The 16,242-nt window shown below is 35.7% G+C and overlaps 1 protein-coding gene across 1 annotated transcript; it reads left to right on the top strand.

Moving 5' to 3' along the window:
• Window positions 1-6,783: 6,783 nt before the first annotated feature.
• LOC113871457 (serine/threonine-protein kinase TIO) lies at window positions 6,784-15,081 on the top strand. The gene is made up of 9 exons (XM_027508552.1): window positions 6,784-6,875; window positions 7,182-7,353; window positions 8,524-9,081; window positions 9,295-10,452; window positions 10,806-11,039; window positions 11,622-11,765; window positions 12,169-12,249; window positions 12,674-12,862; window positions 14,836-15,081. Exons 1-9 carry the CDS (start codon window positions 6,784-6,786, stop codon window positions 15,079-15,081), a joined length of 2,874 nt encoding a protein of 957 aa, XP_027364353.1.
• The last annotated feature ends 1,161 nt before the right edge of the window (window positions 15,082-16,242 follow it).

The following is a 16,242-nucleotide window of genomic DNA, read 5'->3' on the forward strand; positions in this document are numbered from 1 at the left end:
TTGTGGGTGGCTCCATAAAAGAGCAATGGTGGAAGGACAAAACTACAAAGGTTGGGGGTTCAATTGTGTCAACCCATCATCACTAATAGGGTCACAACTCACTAGACTTGGGTTCTTCAATGGAGGGAGATGGGTCATCAATAGTGACGAAGTTTTAGACCTCATGCCTCTTGACTAAGCTTCCCCATTTGGACTTGGGTACTTGTGTTATGCAGTGGTTGAAGCAACTCCCTGTGAACCATGGACACCTCTATGTAGAGGAGTGTTTGGGTGTCGGACACAGCTTCGACACCAACATTGACGCGACATGGCTTGGACATGTGTTAGACATGTTGCCTTATATAGTTTATATTTATATACAACCGTTATTATTCTTTTGTATTAATGTGTACAGATGTTATTATTCTGTTGTATTACCATAAATAGGATAGAATCAGCCATTAATAGTATAGATTAGAATCACCTAATAATAGTCTAGAAATCTCTGTAATTTATCCTAGATTTCAGCATAATATTCTCTGTACCTAGCTTTATATTGAATGAAAACTCAGGCAATACACATCTTTTGCCACTCAAAGTAAGATTTGATATGGTATCACAACCTACATTCTAGGTTTCCATTTTTTTTCTGTGATATTTGAGTGCAGGAATTTTTTTTTCTTGTTCTAGCCTCTTGTTTGACATCTTGGTCTTGCCTTTGATCTTCTTACATTCTCTTGGTTTAGCACCTTTGAGGCTGCATCAGAATTTTCTCTCCTTCCTAGTTTGCTCTTGTCGTTTCTTTCCCATCATGGCTGGTTCCACTTCTGAGTTTTGTGTCAAATTTACTAGGAAGAATTATTCCCTATGGGAATTTCAATTCAGGCTGTTTGTTACTGGAAAGGAATTATGGGGTCATATAGATGGCACTGTACCAGCCCCTTGAGACCTTACACAACTGGCTCAATGGCGTGTCAAAGATGCTAGAGTGATGTCTTGGATTACTGGGTTTTGTGATCAACAAATTGTTCTTCATCTATGCTCCCATAAAACTGCCAAGTCTATGCGGGAGTATTTGAAGGTTTACCATCAAACTAATTCAGCCAGAAGATTTCAATTGGAGTGAGATTGCTAACTACACTTAGGGCAGCTTGTCTATTTAGTAGCATTACTTTGGTTTTCAAAATCTTTGGGCTAACTCTTCTGATATTGTGTGTGCTTCCGTTTCAAAAGAGTCTCTCCTTACTGTGTTGGAAGTCCATGTGACCAGCCAGCGTGATCAATTTCTGATGAAACTGCGTTCAGAATTTGAAAATGTGCGTTCTAATCTAACGAGTCGTGACCCTACACCATCCTTTAATACCTGTTTTGCTGAATTGCTTCATGAAGAGCAACGTCTTTTCAGCCAAGCCACTCTTGAACAAGACACTTTGACTGTTTCCCAGGTGACTTTTGCAGCTCAAGGAAGAGGCAACAATAGGGATATAAGTAAGGTTCAGTGCTTCAGTTGTAAGAACTATGGTCATATTGCTGCAAACTGTAAAAAAAATAAATTCTGCAATTACTGCAAAAAGCCAGGTCATATAATCAAAGAATGCTCCATTCGCCCGCCAAGATGTCAGCCCACTGCCTGTCAAGCCAATTTTGTCCCTTCCTCTACTGGTCAGCATGAAAATGTGGCCACACCTGAACCTGTTTCTCCTCATATTTCTCCACCTGTTGCTCTTACGCGTGAAATGGCGCAACAAATGATTATTTCAGCCTTTTCAGCATTGGGGATTCAAGGTAAAAGTCTTCCGCACACTAAGTCTTGGCTTCTTGATTCTACTGCATCCAATCATATGACCAGTTCCAACAATTTTCTTAAAAATGGTCATCCATATCATCGTTTTGACCATATTCAAGTTGCTAATGGTAATATTATTCCAATTTCTGCTGTTGGAGATATTACCCCTACTTTCAACAACATTCTTGTTTTACCTGGACTCTCACTTGGTAGACAATCACTATGATGTCCATTTTTCTCGTGATGGTTGTTCTGTGTAGGATCATGTTGCTTTGTCTTCTTCAGTTACAAATAAAGGTGAAGTGTGGCATAGACGCTTGGGCATTCTAATCCAACTATTTTGTTCCACTTGTTCACCTTTGGTTTATTAGGACAATCTGATTAGACTTCTTTGTTTCATCCTTATTTTGACTGTTTCACTTGTAAATTGGAAAAGAGTAAAATTTTTCCTTTTCCAACTTCGGGTAGTCGTGCAACAAGTTGTTTTGAGGTCATTGATAGTGATGTTTGGGAGATCTCTCCTGTTATTTCTTATGCACAATATAAATACTTTGTGACGTTCCTTGATGACTATAGTAGATTTAGATGGATTTATTTTCTTCAATCCAAATCTAAAGTGCTTCAAGTGTTTAAAACATTTCTTGCTTATGTTGAAACTCAATTTGTTGCAACTATTAAGGTTCTCCTATCAGATTCTGGTGGCAAATATATGTCTAATGAATTTCATGTTTTTTATAATAAAAAATACATTCTCTCACAGTGTTCTTGTCCATATATGCATCAACAAAATGGTCTTGCTGAACGAAAAAATTGGCATCTCTTGGATGTGGTTTGCACCTTATTACTAATCATCTGTGCCACCTACATTTGGGGTAGAAGCTCTCTCTACTGCAGTTTACTTGATTAATCGACTTCCTTCTCAGGTTTTAAATTTTGACTCACCTTATTTTCGTCTTTATGGTCAATATCCTGAATACAAGCATCTCCATCCCTTTGGCTATGTGTTTTGTTCACTTGCCTTCTCATGAACGCCACAAGCTGTTTGCTCAATCTATTAGGTGTGCATTTATGGGGTACAACACTAATCACAAAGGATTTGTTTGTTTTGATCCTGTGTCTACAAGAATTTGGATTTCTTGCAATGTTATTTTCTTTGAGAATTAGTATTTTTTCCACAATTTGATGATTCCTCAATGCTTGCCCGACCCTTCAAGCCTGGCTTTGTGTATCAATGATGTTCAACTATAGCCACTCCCACTAATCTTGCTCCTGTTGTACCACGACGGTCTACTTGAGTTTCTCGCCCTCCTGCCCGATATACTTCTTGTGCTGCTATATTATCTAATATTTTTGTTCCCTCTTGTTATTCATAGGCAGTCAAACATGAGTGTTGGCAGAGTAATGCAGAAGGAGCTTCAGGCATTTCAAGATAATTAGACATGAGACATTGTTCAATGTTTGAGTCATGTCAAAGCTATTGGCTGTAAGTGGGTTTACTTAATTAAGCTTCACTTTGATGGGTCTTTGGATTGTTACAAGGCTTGCTTAGTTGCCTTAGGATACAGACAAGAATATGGGATTGACTATGAGGAGACATATGCTCCTGTAGCCAAAATGACTACAGTTCGAACAATTCTTTCTATTGCTGTCTAACAAGGCTGGTCCCTTCAACAATTTGATGTCAAGAATGCTTTCTTACATGGTGATCTCAAAGAGGAAATCTACATGAAGCCTCCTCTTGGTTTGTTTTCCTCTTCTACCAAAGAAGTTTGTAAGTTGAATCGCTCCTTATATGGTCTCAAACAGGCTCCTCGTGCATGGTTTGACAAATTTTGCTCCACTTTGTTTCAATTTAATCTTCTTCAAAGCCAATATGGCTCCTTTTTGTTTCTTCGAACAACTGCTGTTGGAATTGTCATTCTTTTGGTATATGTGGATGATATTGATATCATAGGGACTGATTCTTTATTAATTGCCTAGTTACAACAGCATCTTTAGGAGTTTTTTCACATAAAAGATCTTGATAACCTTGTTTTTTGGGATTGGAGGTACATAGGGACCCTTCAGGAATTTTCTTACATCAACATAAGTACACTGAGGAATTAATTCAATTATCTGGTCTTCAAGAATCTTCCTCTGTTGATACTCCTCTTGAGGTGAATGTCAAGTATCATGTTGATGAGGGCGAGCAACTTTTCGACCCTTTGTTGTATCGACAATTGGTAGGAAGTCTCAACAATTTAACCATTACACGGCCTGATCTCTCTTTTGCTGTCCAGTAGGTTAGTCAATTTATGCACTCTCCTCGACATCTTCACATGGCTGCTGTCTGCTGCATCATTAGATACCTCAAGGGTACTGCTTCTCGTGGTTTATTTTTTTCTGCTAGTTCTTCTATCCAACTCGCTGCATATAGTGTTGCAGATTGGGCGGCCTGTCCTAATACTCGTAGATTTGTCACTTGTTGGTGCATGTTTCTTGGAGATTCCCTGTTATCATGGAAAAGTAAGTAGCAAGATTGTGTCTCCAAATCCTCCACTGAGTCTGAATATCTTGCCATGTTTGCTGCATGTTTTGGAATCACTTGGCTTCGGGGATTGTTGGCTGAACTTGACTTTTCACAATCTAACCCCACATCTTTTCATGCAATTAACACAAGTGCAATTCAAATTGTTACTAACCCAGTCTATCATGAGCATACGAAACATATTGAAGTGGACTATTATTACATCCGAGAAGCTGTTGCTACACATCTCATTTCTCTCCCACATGTTCCAACCACTTTGCAAGTTGCTGATTTGTTCACCAAGTCTCATACTTGACAATGCCATCAGTTTCTTGTGGGCAAATTGATGCTTCTCGATAAACCAGCATCAACTTGAGGGGGGATGTTGCCTTATATAGTTTATATTTATGTACAACCGTTATTATTCTTTTGTATTAATGTGTACATCTGTTATTATTCTATTGTATTACCATAAATAGGATAGAATCAGCCATTAGCAGTATAGATTAGAATCACCTAATAATAGTCTAGAAATCCCTATAATTTAGCCTAGATTTCAGCATAATATTCTCTGTACCTAGAGGCAATACACATCGTTTGCCACTCAAAGTAAGATTTGATATTGACATGGCAGGACATGGTTCTGACCCAGCTCCGACACCAGAAATAACATTTAAAAAAAATTGTTAAAACTTAAAGGTTAAAAAATGTTTCATCTATACTAAAGTTCCCTACTTACCTTCCTTCTTTCAGTCCTCTACATATTTTTGTTTCTTCATCGCAGTGTTGTGTTTCCTCTGTTCGCCATTCACCATTCTCTATTCCCTACTTGTTCTCCGGTCAACTTTCATCTTTGTTCTCTGTCATATGAAGCTTGATGGCTTTTAGTATTTTTTGTTAGGGTATCATATAAAAATTGTAAAGTCTAAGAACTTTGTCTTGAGAAGATGAATGAACAAATCTTAATTTTCAATTTAGATTTTTGTTGTGTTAATCATATATATATATATATATATATATATATATATCCCGGTGTCTTATATTTTGGATATGTCTGGTGTCTGTGTTGAAGTCTGTGCCTCATAGGCAATGACAAAGGTGAGATTGCAAGGGTTGCTGTCCAGCAACTCCAAGGCAAAAGCATGGTTCATGTAGAGCAGGCAACAAGGACAGGTCACTTGCAGATGCAATGGTGCTCAGTTTTATGGCTGAAAATTCAACAGAAAGCAGAGCATTGGAAGAGATTGGAGGCACATGGTTGTTTGTGTTTGACCCAAGAGGGTTTGAGGATTATCTCAGTCATCGTGCTTCAAACAGTGGGGCCCTGGAGTAGGCTTTATTTCAGATGCCACAAGCTGTTCACCTTGAGGACAAGGTGAATGTTTAGGAGGGAAGTATTATTAGGTAACGCGTAGTTAGTTAGTGGAAAAATTAGGTAGGTGGCCGGGGGCTGGGATAATTAGAAAAGTAGGGCATGTTGCCTATAAAAAGGAAACAGAGGTGCAGAGGGAGGGGCATCTTGTCATTGGGAGGTGCAGATCCTAAAGTTCTGCAGTGCATGTGTTCTATTCTGTAAATTGGGAATTTCTTCCTCATTCTTTCTAATAAAGAGACCAAGTTGCTATGAGAAAGCTTTTGCTGTTCAAACATCAAAGTGAATTCCAACTAAATATAAGCTATAGCCTCCTGGAAAATTTCCCACATTTTATTACTGACATCTATGAGCAATGGATGTATAATTAGTTTTGTATGCACTCATTTAGGGATTTTAGGTACTTGTTATTACGTACGGACTTGGATTACAATTTTGTTCTGTTAGCTTTCTGAAATGAATTGTCAAATGTCTCCATTATTATTCTTTATTTACAAGAACAACTGTAATATTTCATTGATGGCTTGATGCAAATACAAATACTTCTCAGTAGGCTGCCAAAGATTGGACCGACTTGAAAATAACTCTCGCACAGTCAAAGGTGCCAAAATAATTGGTCAAGACAATGAAGCATTGGGACATATTCTGCTACCACTGAAAAAATGGTCTAAAGGATCTCAAAATATTTGCAGGTAGATATTAATTGCATACGTGAAACTTATTATTCATATGGAATCCTCATGAATATCATTAATTATTGAATTGGTTTTAAGGTCTGGAGTTCACTTTTTTTTTTCTGCTTTTTATATGGTGTTCATTGTCATATGTGGAACATTCTTTTGACTTGGAATGTAGAAATGTCATGGATCTGTTATCATTCTAGTCTAGAACTTGATTTCTTGCATTTCTGGTTAACATTAGTGTTCTGCAAGTTTTAAATTTAATCACAAATCTGCATTTTGCTTTATCTCTCCCTCTAATTTAAATAAATAGCCAGCTTTTCTAGAGCAGAGTGACTCTTTGGCAATCATTGTATGAACTATTTGATGTGGTTTTCTTGAAACTAATTGCTGAAAGTTTTATTTTACTTTGTTGAAACTAGAATAAACTAGTACATGATGCAGAAGTGCTTACGTTAGCATGATTCACTTGCGGAGCACTGCTGCCTCACATAAATCGTTTCAAATTTGCATCGTTTATGACTACGTCACTGTCTTTTTATTTTCCACATTGTAATGCCAACACAAGAGTAGTGTTTACTTGTTTGATCTCTTCCTGTTGTGTAATTGTTTTTCTCAAAATAGGAGGTTGCCTCATGTGGTGTTGGCCTTTACTTTATTTTTCCTCTAAATTAAATTAAAATAAACCAATTGAATTAATGAGTATGTGTTTATATTTATATAGTCATTTAAAATTTTAAACTTAGTATTTCAATAAAAAAATAAATGAAAAATTTGTTGTGTTTCAAGAACTAAGTAAATTATTATTTTTTAATTAATTACCTGTGAAGTCTATAACTGCTTGTTAGCAATTTACAGTGATCAAGATGTTCCTGATTCAAACCAGTCTTTGAGGATTCTCTCAAACCTAGTTGCGGCTGGTGCCTTTAATTCTAGTGGACGCATAGATGAACTAATAAGAGAACTCCTTGTGTTTACTGGATCAATTATAGCCATGAAATCCTCTGAAGTTACTGACTTAATAGCAAAGGTACATCCCTAAGGCATGTGATCTATTTGTAATTCTTTCAGCATTATATGCTGCCGTATTTTTTTCCCCTCTGACTGATTAAACATGCTTGCGTTTTGGTTTGATATATGTTAGAAGATATCTTAGAAGATCTGTGGATTATATTGTGGAATCATTTAGTTAAATTTTCATCTAATTTAGGAAGCAATCTTAGTAATTGTTGAACAAGAAAACTTAGGAGTTATCTCTAATTTCTTATGTTTCTTGATTTGTTTCCTTATTTGATTTAATGAGAGTTAGTATTCTTATCGTATTAATGGGCTTAGGCTTATACTAGAAATAGAACAATATTACCTGGACTAATCAGTGATTATTTGTATAAATAGATGTTTTTGCTTTGTAATTTATTCACATAATATTGATTGAATTGGGGTAGCATGAAGTGAAGAATAAAAGGTAGAATCTTGCCTTACGTGGTTTGAGTGGAAAAGACTATCATAAGCCCTAGTAAGGAAAGTAAGATTAGATGTAGCAGGGAGCAATAGTTAGAGGAAGACCAAGAAAAGCTATAGGCCAAACCATTAAGAAGGATTTAGATTTAAATAGTTTGGCATTCGACATGATTTATGATAAGACATTGGCATTGTTTCATTCATGTAGCCGACCCTTCCTGATGGGAAAGGCTTTTGTTGTTTTTTTCCTTCTTTTAGTATGTTGATTTGTAACATGCATAAACGGTACATGCATTAAGCATTTTATTTTATTTTATTTTTGATAGTACATGCATTAAACTTGATGCTCTTTGTTTAAATCACTGTTTGTCTATTTTTTTGGTGGATGGCTTGTGAAAATAATTGGCAGTCTTTTTCTCCCAAGAGTAGCTAGTGAATCTTCAGATGTTTTATTTTGTACAGAGTTTCTCCATCACTAAAATTTTGCTAGATAATGGTGGGAGTTGCACCTCAAGCTCTTATTTAAGTCACTGGGTTGAATTTGTTGAGATCTATTCTCAGGTGATACTCTTTCTACATGTGAATTTGCATCTTGTTTTGCCAATTTATATTGAATGCTATTAAATAAATCTAAACTAGCATGATTTTCTTATCCATTTCCTACGACCCATACCTATCTTACATTAGATATTAGTTTGGACAAGCTCTTGATAATTGTGCATTTCTTACATGTTTGCAGCACTTAGTTTTTAAAGCATATTTGCAGGTTGTAACTTCAACTAATGATGCATCTGGAAGAGTTCTGTATGAATCTAGTGCCTGCATTACAGTCATGCTGTCTAGAGTTGCTCAGGTGCTTAGATCATCTACTCAAATTTCCGGACCAGAGACACTGAATGAAACAGCTAACAAAATTTTAGACCATGCAAAAACATCTGGTTTAGTGGACCATTTGTGTTTGTGTTTAGCCACTTCAGGATCGAGTCTAATTTCAGGTTCTTCCAATATGCTACGGGCTGCTTCTGAAGCATGCAGAGCTGTCTGGTCTTTGATTAATGCATTGGATATTCTTTTTATGAAAAAAAGTGCCATTTTGTTTCCCATTAATGCTTTGAGGAGTCATTCTTTACATAGGACGGAAATTATGGATCATGAGCAAGATCCCTTGGTTGATACAGAAGCAACAAAAGTTGTTGATGGAATGACAAGAGCATTCCTCAGATCTAAAGCTGTTCAGGTTGCTGTTTACTATTGTTTTCACCAACGGCTGGAGTCTGCAATGAGTTGTGGTCTTCAGGTACTTGTGGCTTACCCCTTTCCCTTGTTTTGGGGATTTCTTTATGACAACTAGTTTTATGCATGTTTTATATTGGATAAATGAAGTAGATTGGTCCAATATTCTTTGTTATTTTTCTACCATTGTTGCACTTAATTGTTATTGGACAAAGGTTGTGGTTGTAGCTATGACATAGTTAAATGTAATTTAAATTGTTATATTCTGCTTTTTCAGCTTTTGTCAAGGTGCTGCCTAAATAATGGAATTGTTCCCGCTCTTCTTTGTGGTCTTCCCAGTTCGCTTCCTGTGACTACTGTTGTTAGTGGTGGTGGTGATGGAACTATTGTTTCAGAGATTTTCTCTGTTTTATCATTATGTAGTTCCTCTGTTAATAAAGACACACAGGGTGTTGAGCCAAATAATGTCAAGTGCAAATTAACAAATCCTTCTGCTCTGGTTCGTCATTCATGTCTAATTCTTGCAATAATTGCTCAGTGTTTGAAGTCAACTGGAAGAAATTCAGCAATTTTTATGCTCACTTCCTCACCTAAGAAGCAGCTTGCTCGACTTTCAGTACTCGCTCATCATATTTCTTATGATGATAAAACAAAATCCTCTATCCATCCTCAAAGTGCATCAGCCATGTTGGCTTTGGCATCCATTCTATCCCTTGAATCTGGGGCTTTGGTTGAGTCCCCAATATCTGAAATTGCTGTCCCTTTGATTCCTCGAACTTCTGCACTAAGTGACCATCTTAAATTTTCATCTGGGAATGAAAATGAATTGGACCCTGGCAACTTCAGTGGGAAGCTCTCATATTGGCAAGGGGTAAGAGATGGGTGTGTTGGTCTTTTAGATTCCAGACTCAAGTGGGGAGGACCATTAGCAGTTCAGCAGTTGTGTGCAGGTGGTATTCCTCTTCTTCTTATGGGCTTATTAAGCAATGATGGTTCAAATGCTTCTCATGGAAATGAACGCCTAAATGATAGAGTTGGATTATCTCCTATTGGTGTTGTATGGACAGTTTCATCATTATGTCATTGTCTTTCTGGTGGTGCTTTGACTTATCGTCAAATTTTGATTAGGAATGAACATATTAACCTTATCTCCAACTTGATATGTGATGTTCATCTCAAGTTGGTGAAATGCTGGATTGGACCTGGTGGAGGGAGAGCAGGAGTCAGAGATCTAATTAATGCAGTAATAGATCTCTTGGCATTTCCTTTTGTTGCTCTGCAAAATGCACCAGGCTTGCCATCTGCCACTGCTTCTGTCAGCAGTGGGTTTCTTCTTAATATTGGCTCCCCTGGTCAGAGAATATGCATGGAAGATAAGGATATAGTTAAGGCAATAGAGGAAGACATGGGAAAATATATTAAGATCCTTGTGGAGGTAAAGTCATCTTTCAATTCCCTCTTTTGTTAGTTTTCCTTTTGGAGATTGGAAAGTTCCAAGCAAATATCATTCTGTCATGTGATAATGAGATGCCACTCCATGCCAATTCATTTTCCTTATTGAGCAGTGGCTGATGATGGGTAACTCTTGTTTGAAAAGTTACTGCTGGTGTACTCTGGTTCATCAATTATTAGCTTCTGTACTGACAATTCATTTGATGGTTTTATTTTAGTATCTGTTCTATTAGTTTATTATTTATATTTTCGTTTTCTCTTGGCTACCTGTTGAATTGTTATCTTATTAACTTCAATGCTCCAAGGTTATCGTTACAAATTGCTTGAAGTTTTCAGGTGGGCGTGCCTGGTATTATCCTTCGATGCCTAGATTATATGGACTTGAATGATTTAGGCAGGCCAGTTGCTTTTCTGGCAAAAATGGTATCCCATCGACCTTTAGCAATCCAACTTGTGAGTAAGGGTCTTTTGGATCCAAATATGATGAGAAGGTTGTTTGACTGTTCGCGCCCAAAAGAGGTCACACTGGATTCTCTTATGATTATTTCTGATCTTGCTCGCATGGACAAGGTTAGCTTTCATTCTTCATCAAATGGTTTTGTTTTGTGAATGCAAAATTGAAAAGAACAAAGTTGATCAGTCATTGCCTATATTATTTCTATTCAGTTTACATGACAAAGGGAGATGGATACACATGCAAGAAAGTTAAGTGGAGATATTGCATGCCATGCACATTTTGGTTTACATGTATTTTTGTGTACAAAAAATAAGGGGAATACTTTTTTTGGTTGTTTGGTATACCACAGATGCTGCCATTCTCAATTTAATCCTCAAAGGATGTATTTAGTTTTTATGAATTTATTGAAATTTTAGTCTTTGAACTTTAATAGAGCCTAAAAGCCGGACCAACCTTGTGTTATAAGGCATTGTTTACAGGTATTTGTTTCGGCAATGTCAAAACGTCACTTCGATTTTAGTTGATTATACTTTTACTTTGAACGATTATACTTATGGTTTCTGGCCACCAATGCGTAGGACGGCTTGAGTTATGTTCTTATCTTGGACATAATTAAATCTCATGTATTTACATTTTGGATATTACTTAACTATAGTTTGAAAAATCATTATTACTTTCTCTTTTCTGGTGTTCAGGGATTCTATGAATACATTAAAGGTGCTTCTATTTTGGAGTTCTTGAAAGATTTTCTTTCACACGAGGATCCCAATATGCGTGCCAAAGCTTGCAGTGCTCTTGGAAACATGTGTCGTCATAGCGCCTACTTTTATAGTTCACTTGTGAGTATGATAAATCATGGTATTCGTCTTGGAGTCCTTAATAAACATAACGAAAAATTAAAAGAAAGAAGCTGATATCTCCTTTGATTAAAGGCTACTCCCTGAACTTGTTTTCAGGATTTTGCCCTACCTCAGCCTTTTTCTGCGGTTATTTTCTTGTTGTGGTTTCCTGTTAAGCTATTATGTTTTTCTCAGTTCAACATATATTATATACAATTTTCTGTCAGATTCATACCATGGCAGTTATCTAAGAGGAAAAAGAAGTGTTCCTTTTTGGATGACAGAGCACACATTAAATTAAAATTTCATTGACACGAGAAAAAAAATCTGGAAAAGCAAAATGATACTCTGCGTTTTTCTGTTCTCATAATTTGAAGTCTCATACTTTCAAGTGGAATTCCAGGCAAGACATCAAATTATTAGTATCCTTATCGACCGATGTTCAGATCCAGACAAACGAACTCGGAAATTTGCTTGTTTTGCTGTAAGTTTTATTCATCCCACTATCAAAGCCTAAACTTGATGTTCTTCTTATTCGCATTTATTTCTTGTTGCGGTGTTTTTTTCCGCGTTAGAAGATTGTTGTGGTATATGATATAATGATACCTATACATATTAATGCAATTGCGTTAAAAATATACAATGCAGTCCACTAGTTATTATAATTTCTGTATTTGGTAAATGAGAAATTTGCGATAAATTATTTTTATTTAAGTTGTTTCACTGCATTTTATTTAACTGTTTTGTCGTAATTTGTCAATTTACAAGGATATATATGGCACAAATTTGTCCTTCCTGTTTTTAGAACTGATGTCATCATGCGTATGCTTTTTCATACGGTATATATGCTGCATTTTTCTGCGTTTTTCACATCTCTTTTTAATCTGCTGTCCCAAACCCGAACTCAGATTGGAAATGCGGCCTACCACAATGATGTGTTGTATGAAGAGCTGAGGAGATCGATTCCTCACCTGGCAAATTTGTTGCAAATGGCAGAGGAGGATAAGACCAAGGCAAATGCAGCAGGTGCACTTAGCAATCTGGTTCGCAACTCTGACAAACTTTGTGAAGACATTGTGTCCAAAGGAGCGGTTCAGGTAAGTGCATGGTGCATTTTTTTAAATATTGTGAAAGTTTCTCTTTACAAAGTCAAGCTCACGGTATTATATCTATTTTACAACTAAGTGAAGAGTGAACTGTTTTCAACCTGCATAGGACAATGTCACAAAATCTACTTTGTAATTAGATATGGATCCATAGGTACGAGTGTCACAAACTTGTAAAAGTCATTTTTTAAATACGTAGTAAGTCATTTACTACTGTTACATTAGGCATAGAAGACATAAAATATAAAACAAAATCTTAGATAGTCCCGAACATCTTATTATTAATCTTTAAAATAATTTTATACTTTTAACTAATCAAAAGTTTAATGAAAATTTTCTTATAATAATAATATTATTATTATACTAGAGTATTATTTGACATTGTAAGGATAGGAAAACAATAATGTTTAAGGTTTTGGATTTTGAAAGAAAAACACAGTACATTACTATAGTAACGTGTTACAAATGGTAGCAAATATCAAAAGATTATATACTTATTATATCAAAATAAATATATTTAATAATATTGCTTAGACTTTAATGAAAAGTATTGATTATTAATATTCCTGTTATGAACTTACTGTGAATTATTAGGTTGTGTAAATTTAACATATAACTCATATTGAATTGTTGGATTCCATGAATTTATTAGTTTTAGAATTAATTCAAGTCCTTGCAATTAATTACAAAAATTAAACCTCGTGTAAGTTAGTATATTGCTACTAATAAAGAAAAGCAATTACTAACAAACCAGAGTAACGGAATGATTAATCAAATAACTGAAAAAATATTAAGAGTGCAAGGTTAAAAATTAGAAAGAAATAAAGTTCGAAAAATATTGAATGGGTGGTTTAAAGTGTGATAATATAACCAAGGTAGGAGTCAATGAAGGAGAAGCTAAGAACATTTAGGAGTATAGGGTTTGTATTTGAAATAACTTTTTTAGTAGAAAACGTTGTCGTTTTACTTAAAATTTAGGGTGTAATTAAGTCTGAGTCTACTTACGAATTTAATCAATTCAATCCGAATTAATAACAACTTAACAAGTTGGATTGGATAATCAAATTATTTTTAAATCTAAAAGGAAAAGTCCAATCATATTTGGTTCGAGTATCGAATTCAAAAATTTGAGAACCAAATAACTCGAATCATATGTAAAAGCAAGATATTAGCTAAAGCCAATTCCATCAATGCATTCCATTCTTTCCTTAGATCTTTTGCCCCCTTTTCACTTAACCTAGATCTTTCTCCCCGTGTGCTGCCATCCTTTGATCTCCAATGGGCATTACTTTGCTGTAGTGTTTCTTGTTCGACTTTTGACCTCCAATGGCCAACTTTTCCACCTCTTTGTTCATCCTAGTCCCATTCATGCTTTTACTTGTTACCCAAAATTAGTTGAAGTCAATAACCTCTCAACACCGTGAGTTGTACCTGTTCAAACTCTTCACTGTTGAATCCCTAACCTCAAAACTGTTTTTATTAAAAAGTAGTAGGTTTTCTTTTTAAGAAAATGCTTCTTGTTATTTTAACAACATAACAAAATTTTGTTAAAAAAGAATTTTTTCTTAACATTATGTTGTTTCAAATAAAAAGAAAGTAATGGGTAATAGAAACAAAAGTGGTGGGGCTTTGTTTCAAATAGAAAGTGATGAGGTTGCAAATACAAAGGTGAATACAAAGGTGGTGGATGAGAGAATGAAATTGTTTGAATGAAAATCGAAGTTGACAACTAGCAACAATATTGATTTGGTGAAAGCAATGCCAACTAAAGCATTGCAATGGCAACCTGATAATTACTTCAGAAACAACATGTTATAAATAGATTGTGTAAATTATTCTAGTTTCTTTCAGAATTTAAACTGATTACAATAAAAACTTGAATGGCCTTATGATTATACTACAACTGCTAGCTATGATTGTAACTAATTTTGTTTATGTCTTTGGATGGCCTTTTATCCTTGCAGTCTCTGCTTAAATTAATATCTGATTTTGCGGTATCAGCACTAAATCCCAGCAGAAATGATTCAGCAAGCGAATCTCCTTTAAAAATAGCTCTCTTCTCCCTAGCAAAGATGTGTGCTCATCCACTCTGCAGACAGTTCATCCGTTCATCACCTTTGTTCCCTGTGATTGCAAGGCTTCAGCAGTCTCCAGAATCATCCATTGCCAAGTATGCCTCTGTGATCATTAGCAAAGTTGCTGAACCTTGACATTTAAAGTCTTATACCTGACAGTTGTACTGCTGTTTGCCTGACTTCCACTGAAGTCATTCTACATGTTCTACCATGCTTCTTGAATTGTGTGGCCACTGTAGCACTACAATTTGCAAATAAGTGATTTTGTAGTGGCCATAGGAATGAAAAGCCATCTGTAGTATGTGAGATGAAGCGTTTTATGTGTAAAATATGTCCATGTTAATATATTGTAATGTTTATTCTAACTGCTTGACTGTTCTCCCGTCTATGCTCAATCCTCGTTATAGTAATGGTTTGGGGAGCACAGGCAAGGCTGTGCTAACTTCGAAAATAAAATATAGTAATATTTATTAATCCTAAAAGATAAACAGAGATATTCATAAGTCAGTAATATGAATGCATCATTTAGTGCTGTCATAAGGTTTGTGTCAATGTTCTAAAGTGTTTTACATTAGTTGGTTGCTTCACTAATTGTAGAATGTATCATAAATTCTTCTCAGCATGTTTAACGTATAAAGTTCTTCAATGATTGTATCCTAGTCTCAACGCAACACTTAATTACGTGCGTTATGGATGCACCTAGATTAAAAGCAATGTCAATTGCAAGTCGACCAAACCATTGGAAAGGGAATAATGAGTTTGAAGTACTAGTATGCTTCAGTCTTCACAAACATAGCATGGGTCAGTAGATCGGTAAATTGGCTATCTAACTAATTTGAGTGATAGCAATTTGAAAACGCAATCAAATCCATTTAAAGTGATTAGTCTATTTTTCAAAATTTGGTGAATCGACGACAGTCTCTATGAACCGGGAGTCATGCAAAATTGCATATTGGTTAACGTTGTACATAAAATAGAGGTTATAGGAGAATCTGTCGTTGCTCCAGCATATGCATACAACAACTGAGAGGGGTTGCAAATTAGAACAGTCAGTCATGGACAGAAGACGAAACGATGTGAGAAGACGAAAAATGAGGGTAATAATAGAGTACAACAACGACTGCAAAAGATGGAAATTGTGATTTTTTTTTGTGGGTCATTTGGAAATTTTGATTGAAAGCATTCGCTTTCGTACTCAGTTTGCCTGAATAGAAACAAATCCCGTTGTAGGGTTAATGAAGAAAAGCATCGCTCACCAATTGAGCTGAAGACCCAATAACTCGGTACCCCGATCGA

This window comes from Abrus precatorius, unplaced genomic scaffold (assembly GCF_003935025.1).
Source record: "Abrus precatorius isolate BTA unplaced genomic scaffold, Abrus_2018 Scaffold7, whole genome shotgun sequence".
Taxonomy (NCBI): domain Eukaryota; kingdom Viridiplantae; phylum Streptophyta; class Magnoliopsida; order Fabales; family Fabaceae; genus Abrus; species Abrus precatorius.

Bases quoted from the DNA above. Each gene is read 5' to 3' on its own strand.
- LOC113871457 (XM_027508552.1), top strand. From the start codon at position 6,784: ATGATTCACTTGCGGAGCACTGCTGCCTCACATAAATCGTTTCAAATT. The intron at 9,082-9,294 runs GTACTTGTGGCT...CTGCTTTTTCAG, and splicing joins CAATGAGTTGTGGTCTTCAG to CTTTTGTCAAGGTGCTGCCT. The intron at 11,040-11,621 runs GTTAGCTTTCAT...TCTGGTGTTCAG, and splicing joins ATCTTGCTCGCATGGACAAG to GGATTCTATGAATACATTAA.